Source organism: Scomber scombrus, chromosome 4 (genome assembly GCF_963691925.1).
Source record: "Scomber scombrus chromosome 4, fScoSco1.1, whole genome shotgun sequence".
Taxonomy (NCBI): domain Eukaryota; kingdom Metazoa; phylum Chordata; class Actinopteri; order Scombriformes; family Scombridae; genus Scomber; species Scomber scombrus.
The window spans coordinates 9130963-9158921 of NC_084973.1; the positions used below are offsets into that span (position 1 = coordinate 9130963).

At 39.3% G+C, this 27959-nt stretch overlaps 2 protein-coding genes across 4 annotated transcripts in view; one reads left to right on the forward strand and one right to left on the reverse strand.

Moving 5' to 3' along the window:
* Nucleotides 1–437: 437 nt before the first annotated feature.
* glt1d1 (glycosyltransferase 1 domain containing 1) lies at nucleotides 438–16951 on the reverse strand. Of its 3 annotated transcripts, none has more exons than XM_062417447.1 (12): nucleotides 16515–16951; nucleotides 15375–15526; nucleotides 15152–15257; nucleotides 13694–13745; nucleotides 12777–12813; nucleotides 12086–12142; nucleotides 6607–6705; nucleotides 5845–5894; nucleotides 3612–3655; nucleotides 2996–3111; nucleotides 2386–2484; nucleotides 438–820 (listed from the first exon to the last, which is right to left on the reverse strand). In XM_062417447.1, exons 1-12 carry the CDS (start codon nucleotides 16580–16582, stop codon nucleotides 780–782), a joined length of 921 nt encoding a protein of 306 aa, XP_062273431.1. In that variant the 5' UTR covers nucleotides 16583–16951; the 3' UTR covers nucleotides 438–779. The 3 variants fall into 3 exon arrangements, with proteins under 3 accessions (XP_062273431.1, XP_062273430.1, XP_062273432.1); XM_062417446.1 differs by having other exon boundaries at nucleotides 2996–3116; nucleotides 16515–16924; XM_062417448.1 differs by lacking the exon at nucleotides 15375–15526 and having other exon boundaries at nucleotides 2996–3116; nucleotides 16515–16920.
* Nucleotides 16952–17171: 220 nt separating this feature from the next.
* slc15a4 (solute carrier family 15 member 4) overlaps nucleotides 17172–27959 on the forward strand; it is a 31416-nt gene continuing 20628 nt past the window's right edge. The window contains exons 1-6 of the mRNA XM_062417991.1: nucleotides 17172–17326; nucleotides 17547–18183; nucleotides 20271–20563; nucleotides 21762–21903; nucleotides 22186–22266; nucleotides 25183–25363. Coding sequence (XP_062273975.1) covers nucleotides 17605–18183; nucleotides 20271–20563; nucleotides 21762–21903; nucleotides 22186–22266; nucleotides 25183–25363 — 1276 coding nt within the window. The 5' untranslated portion in view covers nucleotides 17172–17326; nucleotides 17547–17604. The remainder of the gene's footprint in view (nucleotides 17327–17546; nucleotides 18184–20270; nucleotides 20564–21761; nucleotides 21904–22185; nucleotides 22267–25182; nucleotides 25364–27959) is intronic.

The following is a 27959-nucleotide window of genomic DNA, read 5'->3' on the forward strand; positions in this document are numbered from 1 at the left end:
ACATGAACCTTTTGTGACCCTTTGCCCTTTAAATAAGTTGAGTTTTTGCTCAGCCCTTGAATGTGTTCAACTCAACCGTTGCACTTCATCAAAAATAAATGTGGTAGCATAGAGTGGGAAAAGGATAAGAAATACTGTAACTGTTTTGACAAAAGAAGGTTAGGTGAGCTTGCAATGCTCAATGGGGGAAATCAAGATTTAATGACACTGAGAATTTTTTTTAAAGTATGACAGACAGCCTCATAATTTTACAGTTGCCATAAATTTTCAGTTCACTAACCAGTCAAAAACAACAAGTGGAGCTGTTCTCCTTTTTATTGAGTACAAAGGAGAAATCATGTTTTTTTCTATATTTGAACTAAACAACAAATAAAGACACATAATTTATTCCAAATATACACATAATACATAAAATATATTAACAGGACAAACAACCATTTCTGTTTTTCATTAATTTATTGCATCCCAATCATCCCTGGTCTTTGGATAAAAGTGCAAAGCTAGCATAATTTCAATCTGGTAGCACAGATAAAACATGAAATATTATATTTTAAAATATACCAGTCTTAATTACACCCATGCAAGGCCAATACATGGGTGTAATTTCCAGTTCTCTGTCGCTGAAGTTCCTGAGAATGTATACATAGTGGAGTTGAATGGTGTGATCTTAGGCTCAGTGCAGAGTGTCCACCAGCCTCTGGTAGGTTTCTCTCTCCTGTTTCAGGCCATGATGCTCTTGCACATAGAGTTTTCCATTCCTCACCACTCTCTCTCTCAGCTCATGATCTGACAACAGCCTCCGAGACTGATGCACAAATTCCTGGCAGGGATAAAGGCAAAATGAGTCTCACTCACTGCCAAATGCCACTTAAAGCTTGCCATTGAAGTTGCCCGCAGATATGTTTTTTAAAGCATAAAAGACATTCCAAGGCATGAGAACAGAACTCTGATAAAAGCCTGTGCACTGATTAGTAAATACTTCAAAAGTGTCTGTACATTGCCAAAGGAAGGAGATATTTGTGGCTCCAGATCCAAATACGTCAGTCCAACAGACCTTTTCAGGCTATCCTAATAACTGCCACCTCTCATTTGCTTAAAAAAAAAAAAACTACTACAGTTGAATTACACTACCCTAAACAGCTGTCACAGGGATGTGGGGAGAGGAAGATGAGGATAGAAATTACACAATTAAAAAAGGAGAAATGGTGTCATCTTTAAGTGTCGACTGAGAGGTGGTGTATCCACACAGCATCCTCAATCCTAGTGGCCCATCTGCTGGCCCAGCAGACTTAATAAGGGCTCCAAAAAATGAAGTGAAAGTGCCTTCAAGCGTTCCTGTAAAATGGCAACCAACATCTATTGCAGCAGGGAGCCAATGGGCACACCAACTTTTAGCCTCTGCCAGTCAGCAGGCACTTCACTTCACTCAAGTGATGTGATTATGTCTGGAGAGGCTCTTGGTAGGGAGACAGCTCTTCTGTACGGCCATATGAGAGCTATAAATCCTCAGCAACAGGATTAAAGCTCAACTTATGAGCAGCATGCTTATAATCACTTCACTCTTCCCACAAATTACAGAGCCAGACAGGGAAGGCCATTTTTCTCTTTAAACCTTTAAAGTACTTGTATGTTTGTTTTCTGTGACACATTTTGTGATTCCTATATACTCTCTGTGTAATTACTTTGACAGTGTTTCTGCTTCTTTAAGCCTTCAATCAAAAGTAAGAGGAGTTCAAAGCATGAAAAAAGTCTAGAGCGTGATCCACTGCAACAAAAGTTCTGGCTCAAACACTAACACTCGCTGCCCATCGGTACTGGCTGATGTCGGTGTTTATCCGGCCCAAGTCGCTGCAACCATCTGTGAGAGTTTCCTCCTGGCAGCTCAGCTGAGCACACGTGACCCCCCCAGAGAGGACTTATCTCATGCCTTTTCAACAACATCACGCTAGAGCATGGTGTCTTCAACCATGCTATAGCCCTCTGTTAACTGGCCCTTACTTCTGCTTCAGACCTCATTAAATATCAGACTTAATAATTTTAGTGGGGGCTCCCCATTTTGCACTTTCCTGCTTGCAGGTATGTGTGTGTTAAGGAAACATCAGCTCCTTTTGTTTTATTTTACCTGCTTATATTGATGTAATGATAAGAATTTAAAGTACGTAAGTTTCCCAAAATTAGTTAAAGTTGATAAATGTGTGCAAGGAAAGAGACATGACCATCTGCAGTTGTCCAGAGACAGTGAGCACAGGTCAGTTCGGGTTACAGGAGTAGCTGTTAGCTGTCGGCAGCATATATACAGTATATCCTCTCTGTAGTCCATCAATTCAGTGTTAAAGCTTAACAGGGTTTAACCTGGTGACCTGATCAGTATTTGTCACTATATACCTGAGGAGAAGAGTATAGCACACCAGTAACCCCGTGTTGCACCACAGCTGCATTTCCTGGAATGTCCCTGGCCACGACGGGTATCCCAAGATCCATGGCCTGTTGGAGCAGAGAAGAATTAAGCAGAGTCACAGACTAAAATCCAGAGTCACAGAGAAAAGTTGCTCACTTCACAGACTTATTCATTCTACAAATAAAAGCACCTAAGCGCCTTTGAAACTGTAGAGCTCGGCTCTCCTGCGCTTCGGTGACATAGTTCACTTGCGGAATTAACAATCTCTATTAGTTAATACCTTCAGCAGGTTGTTGAGTGAAACATGCTAACATACTAATCAGACCTTAAGCCTACTGTGGATTGCCTGAAGTGGTCAGATAACATTGTAGCTGAGCAAGAAACAGCAAGACAAAGACTCCTTTCAATATTCACCTGGTTTCAAATTTTTCAAGAGGTTTGGATGTAAAATTCTTAATATATTCTTTGATGAATCAAATTCTCATTAATAAACTTATTCTGCGAGGAATGAGAAAAAGATAAAGCTGTGTTTTGCAGTTGAACTGTTGGAGTGAAGGCGCTACACTCCAATTACCCATGAACCCTGAAGATGTTTACCTCCAAGATGGCTGCTGACATGCCCTCTGAGACTGAGCTGTTGACCACGGCAAAGCACCTCTTCATTACAGCATGAAGCTCCTTTTGGCTCCTCTCTTGAGCCAAGAAGACCCCTGCTGTTCTGCAGAAACAGTGGCAAAGCTCAGTTCTGTGTGACTCAGGGGTCACAAAGGTGTGAATGATGCTGAACAGCAGTGACAAGCTCAGAGGTGGAAACACGGCTGCACAATGTGTGACAGTCCTAACCAGAGAGGGCAGCTTTCTTGCCGCAAAGATCTTTGTTGTGTTGAAGGCCTTTGGCGAAAAAATGAGAGATCAGCCAAGACTTGAGCGTGGGAGGACAAAAAGAAACAAACAAAAAAGAAACAAAACTTGCTGCTCTCTGTAGAACTGCATTCTGTTCACATAATGTTGTGATAAATATAAGCCAGATTTGTAAAGATATTTTTTTTGTGCCACATGGGATAAATAGAAGAATAAGCAGATTACACATTTCTCACAGGAGCAAAGTCTTGGCAACTAGACTGTCAAATCTCAAGTTTGCTTTTATAAGATGTGAACTGATAGAGGAAAGGAAAACTGAACAAAACAAAACAAAACAAAAAAGAGGGCTTACCTCTCGACAACAGCTTCAACCTCTGCTGTAAGCACAGGATCCATCTGAGAGAGACGGAATACAAAGACGAGTAAACCCCTTTCCTGAAAGCTTTGTTTTCATCAAGGATGCCGGGAGGATGAAATAAACAATGACACAATTACTAATTTCTATCATGAGCAAATAATTTTCTGAAAATCCTGTATTTTCAGAGATTGGGGTCAGGGTGGGGTGGGTGGCCAATCTGATTAATTGCAATGTGGGATTTGCGTGCATTAGCCTGCGCATAGAAAAGTCAGAGCATAGCAATTTAGGTCAAAGATGCTGCCAAGCAAGCTGCTACTCTTTCTTTTTCATTTCATAGCTCGTGACATTTCTAAATTAGAATCTGCTTTAAAGCACGTGTGCATTAAAAATCAAAGAATCTAAAAAAATGTTTGTTTCCTGGTGTAATCTGAGATTTAATAGATATTGTAGAACCAGCAGGGGATGCATCACGGGCCACGATAAAGACTAACAAACACAAATGATTTAAGCCTATATTCTGTACAGTATCATGGTGAATTAACAGAAAGGGACTGAAAGGACTCGACCAGTGAGAAGAAGAATGCAGGCGCTACATTAAGAAGACCCTGCTTTAAATTCATCTGACTGAATCTGTCATGCTGATTTCCACTGTATGCTTATGGTCTTATTGTCTTGTCCTCTGACAGATATTTTCACAAATATCTAACATTACATTTTCACATTAATCTTCACATCAATTTCATTTCATAATAACAGAAAGTAAGCTGTGGCATTGTGGAGCTTGATAAAACCCACTTACAGAGGAGTGAGATGTGTCATCGCTGACAAACTGACCTGAATCTTCCTCTTAATGACAGATGCTGTGCAGGCAGAGCGCTTATTACTTAAATGAAGAAGCTGTGGATTTGTAGTACGTCATGACAGCTTGAGCAAGGCATGTCTCATTCTAACTTCCATTTGTATTTTTAGATTTCACTGTTACTTCATTAAATACACTCAACAATGTGTATGTTTAATTAACTGTGGAATCCTAAAGTTATCAAGGAGTAACCCTGACAGTAACGCAAATACACATTTATTGTAATAATAATGTACGGCTCTTCAATTCTCAGAGAAACAAATAAACAAACACACTTTCCCTGTGATTCAGGGTTGTCGAGATGAATCACGCGTCTCTGCTTCCACTGAACCATTTCATCAAACAACAACAAAGCAAAGCGGAACAAGAAGCAGCAGTAAGTATGTAAGTAATAAGAGCCCTTGGTCACATCTAATTGAGTTGTTTCTGAGCAGAACTAAAGCAGAACATACCTCTTGCTTGATACCACTGTTTGAAAGAAAAGAACAGAACCTCTACTGTACATTGATGTCTTATCAAAGGAAGTCGGTGGGACGATGAAGACAAACACACATAGAAATCAATGAGTGAGAGACTGGAAATGAAATGGAGAGAAACAGAGCAGTTGTAAGAGCACTGAGGCTACTACTGCTGTCTGGGATGTGACTTCCATCAGCGGAAACACGCAGATAGAAATTCAGGACTCTGACATAAAAGTGCAATCAGTTAAAAATAACAAAGAAATGAAAAAAAAAAAACCTTTAACAGTAAATGTATGAGAACTCCCTCCACTGATTTGATTGTCTGGCTGACTGGTTGATTTATGAATATCATAAATCATGGCAGTTCAATTTTTAAAGTTTTTTTTTTTTTTCTCCAATTATTTGACTTGCTTGACATAGCCTGTATTTATGTAGTTATGTTTTCATGGATAATGCACAGGACATACGCATGATGGTGTGTGACAGAGCTACAGACTGCTTCGGCTGTCATATAAACCAGCACATGTAGAGATACAGGCACATCCATGTGCATTAAAATGACACAGCTTTACACAGGTCACTAGTCAGGCGAGCACTAATCTGAAGTGGGCAATGCATCACTATATCAAACAGTCCGCCAGTTAGACATAAAATGAAACAGGGACCACCGCTACTGCAGCTGACCCTCGCCTTATTTGTGGAAGATTGCCATTTCCTCTCTGTGCTGGCTGTAATTCCAGCTAAACAGCTAAAGCTGGTATCTGTGCTACATCCAATTAGAGGCTGTCTGAATTCCCAGGGCAGGTTTCAAAGTAGTTTCCACTGCACAAAGAGCCATGGTGCACAGGGAGATACATACATAGCACGTATGAAAAAAATAAAAAAAATAAAATGACTGTGTACTTACCTTTGGCCCAATAATAACCAACACATTCTGGTGATTCTCATTATGCCACTCTGCAAAACACGAGGTAAAACAGCAATGCAAACAAAACCACAACAATTTAGTGAAAGCCAAACAGCAGCATCTTTTTAAAAGCTGTTTTTTTAAATATAGAATTCTGCTACACTTAGATGATTTACCATGTGTTTTTTAAGCAGATCTGAAGAAAGAAATGTCATAAGAAAATCCTCACTTTTTGTTCCCCTCTCTGCATGAAATGAGTAAAACTAATTTTTAATGTACAATTTGACGCCCTCTAGTGCTGTCCTATTATCATAACTGTGTTCTGTCAATGAGAGTCACATAAGAGAGGATTTATTAAAGACCTCACTGACTTGGCTAAATAGTAGTAATTCTCACTGATGTGTAACATTATGACTATCACTAAAGGAAACCATAAAGGAAATACTCATAACAACATAAAAATGTTTCTGTAGGGCCAACATGAGCTGTCAGAAGAATCTTGTTGCACTTTCACATGAATTTTCAATTAGCTGAAACTCAACCGCATAGATCTAACATCGTGCCTAATTTATGAGGGCACTGCCACTGTCTCTACCGCGAGTCACAACGGAAATAGATTCAGAAAGGCTTTGTAATTCAGTTAATTTTAAAAGCAGACAGACACCATGCCAAAAACACCTACTGCCTCAAGCAGGCCTATTTGTTGCAAGTGCCTGTTTGATGTCTTTTGGTACTTACTAAATTAGGAAATGCATGGTATACCTGAAAACACCTCCGCCAGATAGAGGGGGTCCTTGACTCTTCTGAGGCCACAGACCAACAGGAAGACATGTGTCTGATCCACACGCTCTCTGCTTACACCTGGAGAGGAGCCAGACACACAGAAAGAGAGCGGCCACAATATCAAAACACTGCATAATGAACATCCCAAGTACATCGGCGGATAATGAAAGCAATACATCACCCAAGGTCATGAGGAAAATAAGACAGCAGTGACTAATGTGCTCGCACAATTCTCTGATCAGAGTTGTAACGCTCAGCAGGGAAATTGTCAGCTGAAAACATTGGAAGGTTGCAGCCTAATCAGTGTGTAATACGGCCTCATAACTACAGAGCCAGAGCATTTGGGTGACAGTTTTCTCACTGAACAGACCTACACTGAAACTAGCCAACCCAACATCAAGCTAACAGCATCAAACATTTCGAGAGCCTTGTATTAACTGAGAGGCGGTATACTAAATCGGCTCTTTTCCCAGATCATCCAACTTTCGGGTTCAATCCAGAGATTAGTTCGAAACTGGCAGCCATACAATTGCACGCAATGCCAGTGAATACTGTACTGCACCTGACCTTCAAAAGGCAACAGATAAAAGTCCTGATCCTAATAACACAACCCTGCACTATAATGATGGCAACACGCACACCAGACTGTCAGTCTGCATCTTCTCAACAATAAACAGACCCTGAACTTTAAATAGATAATTACAATGTACTTCCTTTATAGTGGAAGTGTTTATATTGTAGGTGGACTGGAATTAACTTCACAGGTACCTTATGTACAGTGGAATGCATAAGAGAGGCTACTTTGTATTTATAGTGTGTCAGAGACAATCTATTACCCCCATTGCCATCGCAGAAAAGAGAAGTAACTGAAATTTGTTTTAAACGTGTGGTTAGGGTTATGTGTATTAAGACTAATAGTCTACAGCTACACTAGCAGCGTTGTGAGGCTGTATTTTGGCACAGCAGGTCCTTGAGTTAAACATCTCTAACAACTCATTAGTACTAAACACAGCACATATCTGATGTTGAAGGGAATATCATTATCATTTTTTAGTGGTAGCTTTAGTATTTAGTCATAAACCAAAGTAATGAGCAAATTTAAATTTTGACCTGATGTTGGCACTGGATGAAAAGATCACCAAAATGTCTGTGCTAAATGTAATCAAATTCATCTAATGTTTGGGAAGATATTTCACTCAAAGCAAAAAAAAAAAGTCAATTTGACTGTGGAACTAGAGGAAAAGATAGGGGATCGGGACTCATCCTCTGAATGCCTTTACAAAATTTCATGGCATACTATCCGACAGTTGATATATTTCTGTCTGGACCAAAGTGACGGATCGGTCAACCATCAATGCCATCCCAAGAGCCAAGCCTCCAGCACAGCTAAAACAAGAACAATTGGTTAGGGTTGTGATACAACCCTCTCTGTATAAATAAATAGCTTCATTTAAAAGAGAACATGTAGTTATTCTCAGTGCCTGAAAATACAGCCTTGGTTTAATTTGTAAAAGGCAACACCTTTTAAGTCTCCTGGCTCAATAGATGAATATTCATTTACACTAATACGAGCACATGTAATGGGATGTTGTAACATTTGAGTTACCCTCAGGGTCAGAAAATGTATTTTAGATTCCTGATCTTAAATGCTTGACAATGACCCAAAAGGATAAATCATAAAATATTGAGATAGCAGTGTTAGTAATGGATACGCTGGCAAAGCAGTCCTGAAGCAAAATGTAAGTGAAGTAGAAAATAAGCTCAGAATAAAAGTACTTTGTGTCTGTGACAAACTGAGAAACAAATCAGTTTGAAAATAATACCACAGACAGACACAAGCACGTGCTTAAAGCACAGTGACAGTCAAGTGAAATCCCCTGCTGCCAGATAAGTCCAGATCAGGAGGCTGAGGCAGCTCTTTTAATGCTATTACAGAGCATCTTAAAATGACAGCGTGGAGTCTGGGCACTGACCCTGATCTTAGGAGCCGATTGTCAAAAAAGCTCTTCATCTGATAGATGTTATCGAACCTTCTTGCATTGATTTGTAGGATGAGAAAGCACATCAGGCTAAGGTAAACACCCATGTCACAACCTCAGAACAAGATGCAGGAAAAATAATTGAGGAGAGCCAGAATCATACCAGAGCACAGACCTGTCAAAATGAGCAAGAAATTCAAAGAAATGAAAAAAAAAAAAAAAAACTTCTCTGGATCTAAGACACAATTCATCTTTCCTCAGGGGAGAAAAACAAATTGTACAAATCATCTGTTGTGCCAGCAGCAATCTTTCCCCTCTCTCTCTTTGCAGTGAGCTCTATGCAAAAAACATTTTTGTTCGTTTGCCTTTGATTTCAGAAGGGCATTCTGAACAATCCCCTTACGCTTTAATCAGTATGTGCGTTTGTGTGTGTGCGTGCGCGTGTATGCATGGGTGTGGGGAACACATATCTATCTGAACAGCTCCTATTAATCTCACTCACTCTTCTCTCCATCAGGGCATGGAGTCTGCAGGGAAAGGACAAAATAATGACAACACCATAAGCCTTTTCATGGAGGACATTTTGACATATCACAGTAGGAAAAACTGTGTAATTAATACAATTAATGATGGCTGAATTTCATTTAGCTGCTTCAGTTTCTTCTGGCGATTGTGCAGTGTCATACTGTTATGGCTTACTGTGACACTTTAACAGAACAGAGTTATCGTTGGTATAATAAATAAAACCCTTTTCTACTATGACAAGTCAAAAAAGTCAACCAAAATATACGTGCCACACTATATATTACCTTATATTGATATATATTGAAGCCAGCACAAAGGAAATGCACCAAAGTAGGGCAGTGGTTCAAGCTGGGAAGCAGCACTTCAACTCAGTAAATAATAAGCACACACTTTCGTGAACTGCTAGTTATGTTGAATGTTGGTATTTGTGCAGTATTACTCTACTCTACTTGAAGTCTGCGGGTGAAATTTGATATTTTGTTCGGTTCTGTCATTCTTACTATTTGAGAGCGTTTTTTTTGTATTACGCTCGGGTTTTTCCCCCCGAGTGAGTTGCAGCCTGTGTGTTTGTGTCTTTAGGCGTGTTGATTGTTAATTGATGACCCTTTGTGAAGGAGTTGTGTGTATTTTGATCTGACGAAGGTCTGAACAAAAGCCTAGATAATAAATTGGGATTTTGCAGAAAAAGTGCTGGTATGAGATAAAAAAAAGAAATAGAAAAGAAAAGAGAAGAAAAAAAGGCTTGCCTTCAACAAAAAGGAGAGACAAACAAACGATACTGATAACACACAGAGTTGACTGCAGAGGTTTAGTAATTATGTCTAAGACCACTTCAGGGTGAGCCACTTCTGAAATATACCTTTTTCCACCCCAGACGTGACAATTGTCCACTAACTACAGGCTAATATCTGTAGCTAAAAAATAATACCTTTTATAAAAGTATTCTGCAACACGACTGAAAACTTTACTGAGTAGCTTATTGAGTATCAATCATCCTAAGACCAAGGAACTAGACAAGATAACAGACCCCTTTGCTTGTTCCTCCTCACCCGTCATCGATTCAAAGCATCGCTGCTCACTCTACAGTGTTGTTCCTCCCAGCCTAGAAGCTTGTGTATCCCTTTAACCCCACCTCACAAGGTGCACAGCAGGAGCTACAAACAATATACATCGAGTGGCTTTCATGGACTGACAGCTTTTGGATCCCAGTACTGAAATCTGGGCCTTTGGAGACTACATGACACCCGAAGGATAACACTGACATGCAGACATGTATCTTCAATCAGGTAGGAGAGTTGCTTTGCTTCTTTCATGTGCCCCCAGTACAGGTCTCTTTAGAGTGAGCCACTGCAACACATGAAATCAAGCAATCAAAAGCTTATATACAATTAAATTTAGATCATGCTATTTAGTAATGCTTAATTTACGTCAAGCCAGATGGAGGGATGAAATAGTAAATCAATATGCAGCAAGATCTGGGAGGAGAAAAGGCGCACATGGGATAGTGCCCCCTGCTGTGCTGGGAGAGTGCGTCAAGACTAAAAGAGGATGAGACCTGACAGTAAAGAATACAGGTTGCTGCAGGAAGCCGCTTCTGTCAGATTGCATTGTTGTGTCTGAGGAAAACTGTGAGGAAACAATGACTTAAGTTGTTGAGACTGATTATGGGTTTGGCACCTTCAGGTTATCAAAGTTCAAAAGGAAAAAAGAAAAATGGAACATCTAATCTTGATGTTTTTCAGTTTTATGACAATTCACGCAGTTATTCTACCAAAAAGCACATCTGTAACAATTACAGATCTCAGGATCATTTATCTTTTTTATTTCAGCTCTTTGTTGAGGAGTCCCATTCACTGCTGTACACACAAACACAAGTCAAAATCCAGAGTATGTGGTGTCCTAGTTATAGCTAACACTAACAAGAAAAATACAAAATTGATGGAAATTTTTCTTTATGTTACTGAATGAATCTAACCCACATTCACAAAAAAATGACAAATTAACACCATCAGACAGCACATGTGTTGAAATGGAAACTACTATGAGTCAGATTACAGCGCTTTCATCACATCTGATGAAAAAAAAAAGCCCAATAGTGGCAACTCCCATTTCAAGTATAACAAATGGAGAAGTGACTGTGGGCAAGTATTACTTGCACTGGTTGTGAAGCATAGTGACAAATGGCCCTGAGCTGGAGGGCTATTAATCAACTGTTCCTCTCTGGGATGGACATCATATGGCAATGTCCAAATTACAGTCCAGGATGTTTGTGGAAAAGACACTTGGAGCATTAGTGCATATTTATTGAGCTGTATGAATGAGGAGATGGAAGACTGGATGAGTGAAGGGAAAACTCTGGCCTCCCTGACCACCACAGCGATGCATCTAACGTATAGCACAGAGTTAATTTATGTTCTCTGATTGGTATTCTCCAAGGTGGGGGTGTATGAGTGTATCCCCTATTCTGCTCCCAGTGGTGGCTCCACCGTTGATAACATCTATAACAGTGAGAGAGGTGGAAGTAAAGAGAGAAGGATGTGGTCTGAAATATGACATCAGGCTTTTATATACCATATCGCAACCAGTTGCAAACACATAGCATATACAGCTGGTCAAAACAACATCAATATAACCTATTTTACAACAGTGCCGTAGGTAGCTCTTTATTGTATTGCTTCATTTTACCCAGCAACTGTCCCACTGAGGTTTGTGGGAGGTGCACACAAATAGACTTGTTATAGTTTGGACATATAGCTTTAATAATCTGATGAAACATATCAGACTGACTATGCCTTTACTTTCCAATGCTACAGAATATAAAAAAGTATGAAATACAAAATATAGTCATTTCAAAATGTACTATTCAGTCCTGCTATTAAAGGGTCACTTCAACATCCACAAAAATATTTTCTGTCATAGACAGAAAAAAAAAACCCAAAACAATTGCGCAGTACCTGAGCTCCTCAAGAATTCAGTCCAGCAGAATAACTCTTCCACTTCCGTCTGGATACCTTTAAAATAAATAGAGAAAAATAAAGTCAGTGCTCCAGGACAGCTTTCACTCTACATCAGTGCTAACATCTATTACACAAATCACCAAAGTGGTTTTCAATTACAAAAGTAACTAAGCTAGACTAGAATTACTTTTCTGATCATGGCCTTTGGTAGTGATGTGACATCTCTAAACGAAAAACAACAGTCACATCCTATATTCTTCACATTTAGTTATGTAAGGTAAGTTATATAAAAACAACATAAATTTAACCTTTAATATTAAGTCAATCTAATGTAACCAAAATGTCATTTTCCATGTAAACAAGCACTTCAGAGCAATCGCTATCATGGTGAGCATAGGAAAATAAGCTTTTACTGGTCGGGGCACAGCCATGCAGCTGGCCCAGGGCTCTCCTCTAATCTATGAAGGGACACTATTTGCCAAACAGGACTACTGGCGGGAAACAACATGGAAGAGTGATTTGGGTTGTCCTACATGACACGGTGGCCAATAGCAAGAGCAAATACAACTCTGTACTGCAGACAGCATGATAATGGAGGAAAAAAATGTCAAAGCTGATTAATGCAACACTTCAATAGCGGGTCAGGGATGCACAGCATCAGGGGAGGATATTCATCCTGCTAGCTTACCTTGAGGCTGAACATAGATTTTACTGCTCTGGGAAAGCTTCAGAGGAAAAACAAAGAGAAATTTGGTTAAAACAAGTCTAAAAAAACCTCACATACATAAGTGTCAATCAGTAGCTTTTGTCCATACCAATTACATTTGATTATTAGGTGCTGTGTTTGTACCCTATCATATTAAACAATGAAAACAGCCAATTAATGCTCTTGGTGCCACCAACACATTCAGACTTTAAAAAGAAAATAGTCAGCAAGATAGTTGCTAAGATAATTGGGGCTGCAACAAAAATAAATCAGAGGGGATGAAAAGGAAATTGACTGGATGTTATCACACTAGATTCATCCCCTATGTGTGTTTTCTGTCACAATAAAAAACGTGACGATGCCTCTCAGTGCCTGTCCTGTCTGCCTGCTGTCAGCACTAAATGGCAGAGATAAAGCGTGCCACTTGCCTCAATCTAAAGCCTGCAGCTGAAATCTAATCTGAAAATAAAACACCGTAATATTGTTTTAATGCCAAACTATTACGGGACAGGGCAGCGTATTGTGTTTGTATAGTAAAAGCCCTTCTGTTGTTTTTATTGAAGCTGTCAGGGTCTTGCTGTTTGTTGATGTGAGATAAATTGCAAACTAAAAATGTTTGCTTTCACTTCTTTATAGTGGCTTTGCAATATAGGACATTATCTGACCGAGCAGAGGGTCAAAATTGTATTTATGTTATTATATTACTTATGAAAGTCTTGTTAGTTCAGTCGTACGTGTACTGGTGAACAAAGAATGAGGCACATACAGAAATGCTATGTCAAAACTTAAATGAGCAGAACTGGGAGAAAGCAAATGAGTCACATGAGTCTTTCCCATGCAAGCAATCAATGCTTATTACACTGCAGTTCACCCATTACAATAAAAAAGTAAAATCATACCAAGAATATCTCAGCCTCTTCTTTCAGTTTGGCAGTAAATGCAACTGCAAACCTGATTAAAAAAAAGAAATCATAATAATAATAAAAAAATAACAAAATCAACCAAAAGCCATTTCAGACAATTTTCATTGCTGACAGTAAGTTTTCAGCCTTTTACAAGCAATGACAATTTGAACAATAGTGGAGAAAGCAGCAGCAACAATAGTAAAACACAAAAGTCTTCAGGCTGAGATTTAGTAAGTTAGAGTGGAAAAACTGCATGTGGTTTGAAGGAGGACTTATGGATGGATACACTGAGAAAACCAAAGGGAAAAACAAAGGGAATGTAGAACAAAAAAAACAGTGGGGAGATATTAATTTGGGCGTGTTTGTGTGTGTGTGTGAGCGTGCATTATGAAATGGGCCAACGGGCTCAGAGTGGCGACTGGATTTCAAGATCAAGGTTTGGGTGAGGAGGCACTAACAGCAGGAGGTGCATGGATTCAGATGTTTGAAGTCATGAGACCTACATCTCCCCGGTTCTCCCACAAGGCAATTATCCCCTTAGATTTACAAGACACGCCCTCCCGTCGATTTTCATCATAATGGAAATAGAGATGCTGGGGTCTGACTTTAGGACACGGAACACGTTATCGATAACCCGTGAGTGCAAATTTGACTTTTCAGTGTTAAACTAGGGGAAGAGAACACACACACACAAACCTGCACAGCTGAGGCTACCTTACATGTGTTCAACCTCTTTCTTTCATGCCAGTGTGGGGATAGAGTTATTTTTCCCCCTCACACAATTTATACACTTTACATTTATACACATTTTATAAACATTTACATATGATACGCATGCACTGATTTATTGCTTATGAATTATTTATTTAGTAGCATGATTAATGAAATCAGAGATTGTGTTGATTGTATATCAGCAATTTAGTTTAAAATGGTCACATTTACTTCCTGTTTGTAGCCCAGGATGACTGCTTTAAACCTCTTAAAAAAGGAAGAGAAATCTCTTGTGGTGCAGACATGACTAGCATATTTGGTGCTCACAATCAATACAGTGCCTATTGATATTGTGAGAAGAATTTAAATGTGACATGAGAGCCATGCCAATGAATGACAGGCCATGATTAATGTTATTAGTTAGGCATGTACCTTCGCTGATGACATGTTGAAACTCTGCTCTGAAAACATGTTAGTATCATATAGAAATATATGTTAGTATTATATGCTGTATCATATAATAGAAGATTATCTGCTAACTAACAGAGAAACATATACATATATAAATATATAATATAAATATATTCCTCATAATGTATATTGTTATTATGCAAATTCTGAGTTGTTTTTTAAAAGTGTACAGTTTGTGTGATGTAATGAACCAAGGAGTAAAATTAATGTACTCAGTTTGAAACAATTTGAAAAGAAATGGGTTAAAACAGTAGTTCGCAGAAACATCACCTGGCTTTCTGTAGCACCTGCTCCATAACCGCACGCTTCTGCTCAACTTTCACATCTTCATTTATGTCTGTTCCACCAAAGATAACACCGAAGGGTACATGGATGTCTGTTGTAAAGTTTAGACATGAAACAGAAAGGTCCTGACATCTGTGTGACAAGTGGTAATTTACTCTTAAGTCCACCTGAGAAAAAGTATAGTCCATAAAACAGCAAGAGGGTTTACCTAACAGAAGTCTGCCTGCTCTGAACAGATGAATGGCCAGTGCACCATCAAATGGAGGATTTTGGGATACTAGTTTTGCCACTTCAGCAGGAGACTGAAATTCTGCTGCATCTCTGAGCTCACAGGTGTGTCCTGCTGATTCAATGTGGTACCTAGAATACAATGGCGATTTGATGATTCGCATCTGGGAACTAAACATTTACAATTTACAATTTGCTCTACAAGTTCAGGAAACAGAAAGCAAGGTTAAAGATACTGTGACTGTCACAAATATTGAAAGACAGGTTCACAATTTCTCAAGTCTGTCTTAAAACAATTGTCAGTTGTCAATATGAACACTGAAACAGGTTGTCCCAGCTGTAATCATTCCTCCTGTTTGTGCTGACTATTAAAAATGTGCTTTCAGTGTCAGTGATGGGGCCAAAAATCACAGTGTGTCCACAAAAATGAATTAAAAAGTTTATCTGAAGCTTATATGAGGCTTAAAGTGGATATCTGCCACATTTACAGTCTTTTAACATCATATCCTCTCTTTGTTTTCTCAGACTGTGGTGGAAGTAACAAAAAGGGGGACTAATAAAAAGACAGTCAGCAAGGTGCAAAACAATACATCTACTTTATTTGGTCCTAAAAATACTGTAACAATATACTTTATATGACTCTCTGGGAATGAAAAAACACTATAACAATATACTTTATATGACTCACTGGGAATGAAACTTCATATTAACTACAGATAAAATACAAACAAGTACACTTTAGCACAGAAGGCAGCTTGAAGATTTTGCCCCTATCATTCACACTGTAACTGCATTACGAAGGGTTAAACCGGAAGAATGATACCATCAAGAAAAAACGACTTTAGTGTAAATTTGGGCAGCTGCCATGGAAAAGTATGAACCTGTCCTTTAATGCTCTAAAGTTGTAATCATTAACGAATTCACTGACGTTTGCGGTCACTGCAAAAACATACAAGATCATTTGCAAAAGCCACTGTGCAGTAAGGTATGCAGTTTCACTTTCACCACTTCACTGGAACTGTTACCCTAACTGACAACACTGTAACACTTTCCGGCTTGACAAGACAGTAACAATTAGCAGCAGCTGTAACTAGCTACACTTAGCAACAATGTAAATTACCTTATTCTGTCAGCTGTGGTGAGGTTCCCAGTTTTGGGGCTGAGGCAAGCAAGAAAGAGTAATTTCATATCTTCATCTGTCGATCTAACTAGTTAACAGGTGCGTATTAACGTCACTGAAAACCAGATAGAACAGAGCAGCGAGCTGATCCTCTTTGCGCTGCTCTGTGGTGTTGCTAAACTTGACTTCAATCACATTTCCTGAACCCGTGTCGGGTGAGTTACAAGTTGTGCAAAGCTAGGTCATGATTACTTGGCAGTGGCACCATGCTTGAAATGTTTACAAGTCCGTCTCCTAATTGATCCCCTGGAAACACATGACGGTAGGGACATAGTGTACTGCAACTGTAGGTGCAATTTGCTATTTTCTTTCAAGACTTTCATCTTAAGCCAAGTCGAAAAACAAAAAAATCTGACCCAGTTTACCCATGCCAGGACCAATGGTAATAAAATGATAAACAAAACAACCGCACAATAACTTCCTCCTGTCGCTGGTATGTAGTGGCGGGGGGGGGGACAGACCTCCAAATCACAGGGATGGGCTAAAGCTAGCTACCTTCTGCATGGCGGGCTGTGGACGGTTCATGTACAGATCGTTTCCACAGCAACGCGCAGGCGCACAAACGGTTTGTTGACTGGGCGATGTGTCACGCGACAGTGATGTGACACTGTTGTTTTGTAGGGTTGACTTCTAGTTCTCCTTTGTACAAAGTATTGGTTTAAGACGGCACAAAGTAAACTTTTGAGCGGTAAACATTATCTAGGTTAATGGAGATAGTCGAAGAACACAGGGACGTGTTGAAATAATTAAAGGTAATGTATCACCAAACTCTTACCAAGCTATTGTGAAGCTAAAGCTAGCTCACTTACTTGAGGTTTGTCAAGTGCTTGAATTACATGTGATAAGAAAGGTGGCTCTTCTTTGACAGTTCAGATGTTGTGTGTTCGGTACTGCAAGCTGTTTTCTCTGCATAGACAGCGATGACAACGTTTAACTAACCAGTTTAACCCCCTCCTTTACTTTTCTTGGCAGGTTTGAACTCTTACTTATCAAGAAGGAACCTAACGTTAAGCAATTGCGTTGGTTGAGGATGGCTAACAACAGGGATGCCAGTGAGAGCACCCCTCTTTTGGACTCAAATTCTGGGGATGGTCCTTCACCACCATCAGTTTTCCAGGGAAGAAGACTAGCATGTGCTGGCATCCTGCTGGCTGAATCATTGGAGAGGATTGCATTCTACGGCATCACGTCCAATCTGGTCCTTTTTCTCAATGGTAGCCCCTTTTATTGGGAGGGCACACAAGCGAGCCAGGCACCTCTGATGTTCATGGGAGTCACTTACCTGATCTCACCGTTTGGAGGCTGGTTGGCCGATGCATACCTGGGGAAATTCTGGACAATTGCCTCAAGTTTGATCCTGTACTTTATTGGCATGCTATTTTTCCCTTTCATTTCGCAAGATAACACCAGGACTGCACTGTGTGGAGAAGAGGCGGCGTTTCCTGTGCAACCTGCTGAGTGTCTGAGCACAAACAGCACCCCTCCAAGCAATGTCACTTGCCCCATACGCGCTGCATACTGTGGCCCAGTAGTCTACAGTGGACTGTTTTTAATCGCATTAGGTGTGGGTACTGTGAAGTCCAACATCACTCCATTTGGGGCAGATCAGGTAGAGTATGAAAAGTATTACATTCACATTATAAACTCTACATTAAACTATGAACACTGACATGAATCCATTAAAGACTAGAAGGTCTTTGAATGAGATATGTCCCCTGATATGGATATAAGATTTGGTATGCAGTGTGACATAACTGAGCAGGCATGTGATGAGGTTTTTGTTTTAGCATGACATGACATTTATGCCCATGACCATAATGGCCACTGGAATGTATCTTCCCTTATAAAGTCCACATTCGTGCACCTACACACACACAAAAAACCCAAGAACAGCGCTGTGAATAATAAGAAGAAGTGAAACACAACACATCTGCTAGTTTGGTGATACAATTACCCAGAACCTCTACAAGAGGCAGCGTAGAAAACTTAAAGACGTTCATCAATGGAGTCATTGTTTTTCAAAATAGTCAAACAAACAGCGGGTAAAAACTTTCAAAGGCCACTGGTGGGGAGAATGTGATTAGTTCTTGAGCCCACCACACTCATTACAAGATTTTCACAATTCTGTCAATGTTTCTTTTGATCATGCTCAAACACACAACATACACAACATGAAACAAGATCCATAGTTTGGTGGGAAGCCACAAGGGAAACACAGAAAGAATACATCTTACAGCAGCCCTCAACAGTAAAAATTCAACAATATAAGTAATAATTCAGGGCAAAATCATAAAACATGACAAAACATGAAGTACAATGTCCTGACTGAGAGGAAGTGGAAGATGTGTAAACTTGAGAATTGCATGGTTTGAGTAAAACTTGATTGAATTTCTGAAACCTGCAGCTTGATATCTTAGAATTAATGACACACTATTGCAAAGTGAAAATTGTCCCAGTTTTGTCAGTTTTCTGATTAATCATGCAACTTGAGCATAAATGTGTTCAGGTTACAATTCTACTCAAGCTGCACACCAGACCAGGATAGATGCACCTATTTTGACAGCAGACGGTGGATAGTTGTAAAAGCTGAGTTATGAAATCAAATCAGGAATCAGAGGAGAGGAAATGATGTTGTTTATGTGACACACCAAGAAAAACAAATTAGGCCCCTATTTGTCTTTTGAGTCTCCGTAGATGTTACATCTTAACAGTCAATAATCAGTGCACTATTCAACCCTGCGTAGTAAATGACACTAATTTCTCGCATAAAATACTCATATTATTTTTAACATCTTATAACACAGTTGGTGGTAACACATGACAATCAGGTGGTCAGCTTGAGCCTTATGATGCATTTTATAACTGACATTGAACAACTGCAGTGAGGAGCTCCAGGAAGATTTATGCTCATCATCAGCTCATTAATGTCATGACATTATCTCCCCGATAGTTAATTGTGGCTGTACCGCTGCATTTTTCCCCCTCATATATAAAAGACATATCCACTTCATCACACATTGATAAAATCTTTTCCGCCACAGGGATAACTGCGTGTGGACTGGCTCAGTGCCACCGTGAGAATAATTTTATTTGGTAGCATAGACATTTAACTGACTTTATTGCAGTTTTGGCAAGCTGATGGTGTCGGCTATCATTAGCATAAGTCCTGTAATAATGCTCAAAGCCACAGCACACAGATAAAGAATAAAATAATATTTTGGTAATCCCTCCCCTAAGTCAAACAAAAACCCACATTTACACAATTATTATACTTGTTATATTAAGCTAATTTCATATGGCTAGAGACATTTATTTTGTGTGTTGAATTAAATGTGTCATCCCTGTGAGTTTCAGCTGGTGATTGATGTTTCTCTTCACTGTCAGCAAAGTTTATTTTTTGTATGTCAGACATGATATAAAAAAACAACTTGTAATCATTTTGTAGTTGTGTCACCCGATGCATCTGCAGTTAGTTTCACCATGTTGCTTTGAAAACTTGCATTTCAAAGTAATGATGATCACACCTGTTTTATGGCTGACAACTGCTGCTATAGCTGACAATCAAAATGCCACACAGCTGTAGCAATGTTCAGAGTTCAAAGGGTATTATTCATGAGATGGCTGTAATATTTTATAATCTCCCTGCATGTGGGACGAACGAGCAGTGAGATGACTGGTTCTTGTCTGTCATATCAGGTCAAAGACCGAGGACCAGAGGCCACACGGAGGTTCTTCAACTGGTTCTATTGGTGCATCAATTTAGGAGCCATCCTGTCACTTGGGGGAGTGGCCTACATCCAGCAAAACATCAGCTTTCAGATTGGCTATATCATTCCCACCGTGTGCCTTGGGGTTTCCTTCCTCGTCTTTCTCCTGGGCCGAACGGTCTTCATAAGCAAGCCTGCTGATGGCAGCGCCTTCACAGATATGTTCAAGATTCTGAGCTTCGCTTGCTGCTCCAAGACACCCAAGGACTCTAATCTTCTCCGGTGAGAGCAGCTTGTCACCTGTGTTTAGGGCATTTTATGTGATGATGGGAAAACACAATGACTGTATATAAAGATGGACATCATGACAGCTCCCCAAAAGTGAAGCCAAAAGATCTCGTTCACTACCTGGTGGCTGGCTGCAGTACAGGTCATAAATCCCGCCCCCTCTATGTTGGGAAATAGAACATGAGCCAAATTATAAAATTAAAGTACAAGTCAAATACAATTTTCCTAGAGATGGTTTCTGTCATTTTAGGTCGTTCTTATCACGCTGATGTTTTTTCTGATAAGTTAGTTTTTAGATATTAAAAGGAGGTTTGACATCATGATTGACAGCTGCTCTCAAGCCTCTGTCAGGCGGTAGGACAGGTGAGGGGGTGTTTCCTGCAGGCTGTCATCCCACCACCCGACTCTACTACACCTGACTCCGGCTCCAAATGACATCACTTAAGCAAGATAGCAGATTCTTGACAGGAGATATTTTGGCTTCACTTTTGCATAAGGTCAGATAGTTTAGATGCGCCGTCCAAATGTATATACAGTCAATGGAAAAACGTAGCATGAAACAGTATTTTCAGTCAATTAAAGTGGTAAAAATACACTACTACTTACTATAACTGCAGTATAGCAAAACAGTCGTAAAAAGTCTGAAAGCTCCTTTCAACTGTGTTGCAAGTTTTTTTGCTCATGGTAGACTTTAGCTAGATGGTGACTGATCCAGCGGAATAACACAGCTAGATGTTGTTGGTAGACCTTTATGTTAAAGCCTCCTTTGATCCCCCTGTATAATTCTTTTTTTTACTTTCCACTGGTCCAGGCATTCATCTCCTTTCCCTGTGCTAGAAAGTTATTCTCAAATGCTGTTACTTGACTTTGAACCAAAGTAGCACAATCAGTTCAAAAACTTGACATTAAATATTTTAAGTTGGCTAGTCCCGCAGCCTTTCAAGAATTCCTTATTAAGGTATTTTCTCCGGAGATGGGGATTATAGGCTTTAGAATAAAGTTTCTCCTATCTCTAGAAGTGCTGTTATTTAAGGCTAAGATGTTCACAAAAAAGGCAGATTAAGCCACTCACTTCAAGAGTTTAGTATAATTTGAGTTTAATTAATATTTATTGATTGTTTATTTTATGCTGCTGATCACACTGTAACTTTAAATAGGCTTTTAATCGGTTTCTTTTTTTATCCCCATGAAGCAACAAACCAACACTACTAGATGGTGCCAAAGTGACCTATGGAGGAAAATTTCCAGAAGAGAAAGTAGATGAATTGAAATCCCTGGTGAAAATCCTCCCTGTTTTCTTTGCCCTTATCCCATACTGGACTGTATACTTCCAGGTAAGTTCAATCAACATTTATGAGGCATATTTCACACGACTGCACCTGAGTGGGTGAAGATGAGCGCAGACATAAAAACACAAGATGAAAAACTACAAAGGAATTTAATATAGGAGAATCAGCTTTGTGGATGTGGAAACGCATAGCCGTGTGTTAATATGAGAGAAGATTATTTTTTCGTTTCAATATTGGAGAAGAATGGTTTTTGTGCCAGACATCCCGGTGATCATAAAGTGGAGAATTACTTCATGCCGGGACTCTAATCTCCTTATTGTGTTGCAGATGCAGACAACGTACGTCCTGCAGAGCCTCCATCTGAAGATTCCTGATATTGCCTCAAACAGCACTCCTGACTCCCAGAAGGTAAACTTGAGTAGAGAAATTCAGTCAGATTACCTGTTTTTTGTTTAATGAAATATAGCATCGTTGTAGTGACATATGCGGCTTCACAATAAGATTTGTTGTTGTCGAGAAATTCTACGCAGCTGCTGTATGTTTCAGCACAAATGCATTGACTTTAACCTGCCTGTGTGCAGCTCTAGCCTGCCTCTGTACAGTAAAACTAGGTTTGAGCTAGATTTTTCGCTGCTGAGACTAAAGGAGTCAGTAGGTCAGTGACACACAATGGTAGGCAACAGCTGGAGGCAGCAGCATAGGTTTATAATGCCTCAGGGATTAAGTCAGAACTTTACTTCACAGACTAATGCCTCTCAGATTAGCAACCTGGCTGTGGTTGTATTTCTCCACAGCAGCGCCTCCACCTGATTCTTTCTGACTAGTGTTCCTGGCGTAGCTTCTTGTCAGATTGTATGTAGAGTTCTGGAGGGCTTTGATGACTGAAGCCCCCTCAGTTACCCTTGCATGGTAGCGCTAGTCCTTACAAATCATAGGTTTAAAAGTGATGAAATTGGAATAGACTAGGAAGGAATGTATATAGCACAGGTGTTCTACTTTTTGAACAGGCATGCTTGAGGTGAGAGTGACATGCACTGATTTCATGGAAATGTGAAGTGAAACACTTGCCCTTAACCACCTGATCTAACCTAGTGTTATACAGATGGCATGTACAGTATATATGTACATTTCACAATAATGCACACTGATGGTTGTAAGCCTGTGAAACCGTCTGACTTTGTTTTGTTTATTCATATTCCACTTCGTCTAACTGTGTTTTGTAGAATTTTATTGGCAGGTCGTTTCTTTCTTCACATATCTATCTCATCTCAAAAACGAAACTAAGCCTTTTGTCACACCTCTCAACATCAAAAGGGAAGTGAGATTAGATGCCTGTGTGATTTGCTTCCTCACCTCACCAGACACATTTTAATGGCTAAGTTGAACGAATACTGTCTCTTCAAGGAAACGGAGCCCATACTAATATTAACAGGAGGCAGGAGTGAAAGTGTCATAGTTATTTATGATTACATCTTGCTCTGAGATGTCATGTCTTAATGCTCGACTACAAAGTTACATTACATTTAGTAAGGAATGTGTTCATTTTCCAATCAAACTACCTTTTCATTTATCTGTGTGGTACCCTGTGACTCATATAGTGCATTGGCTTGTAAGCGACATCAATTCACAACCGCTTTTCAAAGATGACACATTTCTGTAAGCTGTGGGCATTTACAGTAGAGCAAAGTGATTTTTGCCTTCTTACATTGTTTAATTGGAGTATTTTTAGATGTCTGAAGAGCAATTTCGTATGATTTCACAAAAAAGAGAGGTTCAAAACAAAAAATGGAAAAATGAACTCCCAAACTGCCTGCATCAGTCATTTCACACCTTTTTTTTTTTTTTTTTTTTTTTACAGAAAAAAACCCCAGAAAAACAAAGAAACACATTTTAAACTAGCTTGTTAATTGTCTGCGAACTCAACCCATAATAGAAAATAGTAACCCTAGAAATGTCTCTTTTATCAGCGGGTTTGATCAAGTTTGCATTCCTACTGCTACCAGGGCCTGAAAGTTTTTATTCTATATTTTTAGCTATGTACTTTGATTTCTCTGCTTACTTCCTAACTAGTTTTTATGTATCAATCACAGCATGTAGTGTGGGCTTTATAAAAGACTCAGGTGTCCTGTGGAGTCAGCTTGCCATAGTTTATTGGTTATTGGGACAATAAATATACTGAAGATCAACCTCACACCAATTTATAATGCACATTTTCTGTTAATTTTCCTCCTAAATGCAAAAATGTATGTGGATATAAATTGTCTATTATTTCAGAATTTGCTGAGTTACTCTGCAGTCTTTAACATTCCCCTTGATAATTGCAGAAGTGTGCCTTTGGGTACACGTACCCATTGTTGAGATCACATGGAGCCTATATGCATACAATATGTATTTACATATAATTAAGAAGTGGAAAAGCACAAAACACCATGCTCTGCCACAGAGACCATAAATCAACACCTCTTGTTTCATGCCAGGCTTCGCTTGGCAAAGGAAATAATCTCACTTGGCACTTTATATCACTTTGAATATGATAATGAGCAAACAAGGGAGGAAAATGCTCTTTAAGGGGGCTGCGTATAGACTGCCAGCGGTTACTCCAAGAAATGGAAATTAAATTTGAGAATAAATGATGCTATCAGAAGTGTTAAACCAGAGACACATCAGGAGCTCAGATGGCTCTTTGAATTTGAATTGCAAAAAACATCTCCAGCCTTTCATTGCTCACACATTGAGATATTGCCTGAACTTGTAGATACTTTGTATGCTCACTGTGGTTTTTCTATCTGACTGATATGTCATCCAGTCTATTTGCAAAGTGTAATTACTCCTTTCATAGATTACACTTTATGGTAATAGATTGAGATGTGTTCTAAAAATGTATTTCGAAACCAAACAAGTACATCTTGTCTCATATACTACATGCACATTTAATAGATAAACATTTTAAAATGACTTTGCTACTACTGACATTAATTATAATGATAATAGTCATACAAATAATATTAATAATAATGATAATAGTAGTAATAATTGTAACAATAATTCAGCTATATATTTACCTATAATTAATTGGCTTGGTTATGTGCTTTTTTTTCTTTTTTCATTTCATTATTTTTGGTTTTGACCACCTGGGGGTGCCAAAGCAATATAAAGCCCAAAGTACACACACTCATACACACATGCACACTCATATGCACACAAGCACTTGGTGAACTGTGTTGGAGTGCACTGACATTCTCTATAGTTTTCATGCTTTGTTGCTTTTTGCACAGTTTTTACCTCTGTCTTTCTCCTCTGGACCCCTCCCTCTTCCTTCCCCAGATGACGTTCCGCTTCCCGGCAGCTTGGCTCACCATGTTTGACGCAGTGCTCATCCTTATGCTGATCCCCCTTAAGGACAAAGTGGTGGACCCCATTCTGAAACGCCGCGGCCTGCTGCCCTCCTCTCTGAAGAGGATTGCAGTGGGGATGTTCTTTGTCATGTGGTCGGCCGTGGCAGCGGGTGAGTGCACTACCAGACATGTCTGCTCTGCGCTGTCACAAACATTAAGTAGGCAACACGAACACCAAGGAAACAAAGTTGGTACTTGTTTTCTGTGGTGAATGATGCACAAAATCAGTTTTTCCAATGCAACAGCTGTAATGCCACATTTGCATCATTTCTTAATTTTAATTTTGAACACTGGCAGGCTTTTGCAACATGGTATCAGTATGTCAGTGCCTCACCATCAGTGGTACAAATATGGCACATGTGGAATATTAAGACATCTTTCTTTATGGTCGATGCCTTCACTGTGTTGTTTATTTTGTGGCACTCAGCAGATGGTATGTCAGAGATGTGTTAATTTATCCTGCATCAAAACATCACTTTTCACCTGGCAAAGAGGAAAAAAAAAACAGCCCCAGAGTTTTGCCTTTTTTTCTCCTCACCCTGTAGAGCACAGGGGGAGCTGTGGCATCTCACTGTTTGCTCCTGTATAGCTGAACCCACATGCCGCAGCACTGCTCAGTCCTATTCAGTTTCAGCGTGTGGATTATTTTGGAAATCAAGTCTGAGCCCAGCCTGTCAGCGGGCACTGCTGCATTGATACATCCAGGCTAAAATGTTTTGAGAGAGACAAGCCTGGAGGCAGGAAGAAAGCAAATCACTAACACTCCTGGGAATCAATGCACATTATATTTTCAGCAGCCATTGCCCTTTCTCCTATCTCAGATGCACAATACATCTGCCACATAGAATATGAACATTTTCTGTCATTAATGACCTTTTAGATATTGACTGGAGGGCTTCAAGCAGATTGCCAATTGACTGTTAAACATGCACTGAATCAAATTTGACAACAATTGTGAGGCATAATTACATTTTTACGGCATATATTAATATTGTGTTCATGAAAATTAAAACTAATTAAAACTAAGACTAATTAGAAAATCCCCAAAAATACAGATTTGCTATTTCATGATTAAATTAACTTCTCAAATACCAATTAGAGGTCTGGGCAGGCCCGTTCATTGTTCCAAATGATTTCACTTAATAATTTTTAGAGTCCCCCTCCACTCAGAAATATGTTTTTCTTCTTGTTCCTACAGTTGGATGTTTGCTTCACTGTGCAGAATTTATTTTCACATTCAAATGCTGAAAGTGGAAAGTTTCTCTGCTCATTGAAAATCTAATTGTGGAAAAAGGGAACGGCTTACGATTAGGATTCGTGACATCACAAATAGTTTGGAGCCAATTGCAGTCCAGTTTTCAACTTACACAAAAGCAATGTAGAAACTTGAAGCCTTCAGTGCACAAACACTGAGAATGGACTTTACAGTGAAGCAGGAAACATCCTAGTTAAACTTTTGAAACTATAAATATAAAAAAAATAAAAGAAATATTTGCATGTTCATAAATTGAATTTTTAATAAGAGAGAGAAAGAGATGTAGCTTTAAAGTCTGTGTAAAGTAAAAATAAATATGTGTTCTGAGTTTGACATACCACAGAAAAGTGTGTTGTTAACCACCCTGCCCAATTTGAATGATTAAAAAAATCGCCAAATATATGAAATTAGGCTTCAAAGTTGTGTAAAAATCAGCCTCTGTCTCTGCTCCAAAACGCTGTGGGTGTGCCCGCCAAGTTTGCTGAAACCCTGCCCCCTACCAAGTGTCACCAGTCAATCAAAGTCACCACCTCTACCCGAAACATGGCCGCTATGTCTGAGAGCTTTCTGCCGCTAGCTCAGCTGCTAGCTCGGCTGCTAACTCGGCAGCTAACTCAGCTAACTGGCTAACTGTAGACTGTAGTAGTAGTGTCAGATGTGGGAGGGACCATGGTCACGCGGGTACGCCACTATGTCACGGAGTACCCGATTTTTGCAGGCTCAGAAAATCAGGAAAAATGAGAGGCTGAAAAACAGTTTAAGGCTCTATCTCCACAATTCAATACTGCATAGTTATCAGCCTTTTCACGTGTTTTCTGTAACCATTTTCCAACATGTATAATATGTTTAGAAGTAAATCAATGAATTGACTTTACACGGACTTTAAGGATTTTACTGAAATAATTTAACTTTTGTTGTGGAAAAAAAACATAATATACAAATTATTACGCAAAGTGGAGTATTTTATTTACTACACTATTACTAATTGTTGCCTCTGTAGTTATTTGACCACATCAAATAACTACAGAGGCACCACATCACCACTGATGAACCACATCAGTGTGTCACATGATCAACAGGTCATTAATTGTGCACAACATATTATTTGTGGCTCATGAAGAGCTGCTGCATTCCCTGAATTAAGCAGCTGTATGCAAGTGGTGAGTGGGATCCATAGACTAAATTTATGATCTAAGGATTAAAGGAAATAGTATCCATCTAAATATTTACATGGTTTTTGTGTGTTTTTATTCATAGGAGAGGAATAAACTCTGTCTTACTTTATAGTATATGCACATGTTGAAGGGGAGGTGAGGAAGTTTGGAGGAGAATATTTTGACAGTCTAGTCTGAGAGTTATTAAAGCCTGACTTAGCCCATCAAAAACATCCATTTCAATCAGCGTTATGTGGTAAAAGGTCTATTAATCAAATCTAATGTCTCTACTTTTCG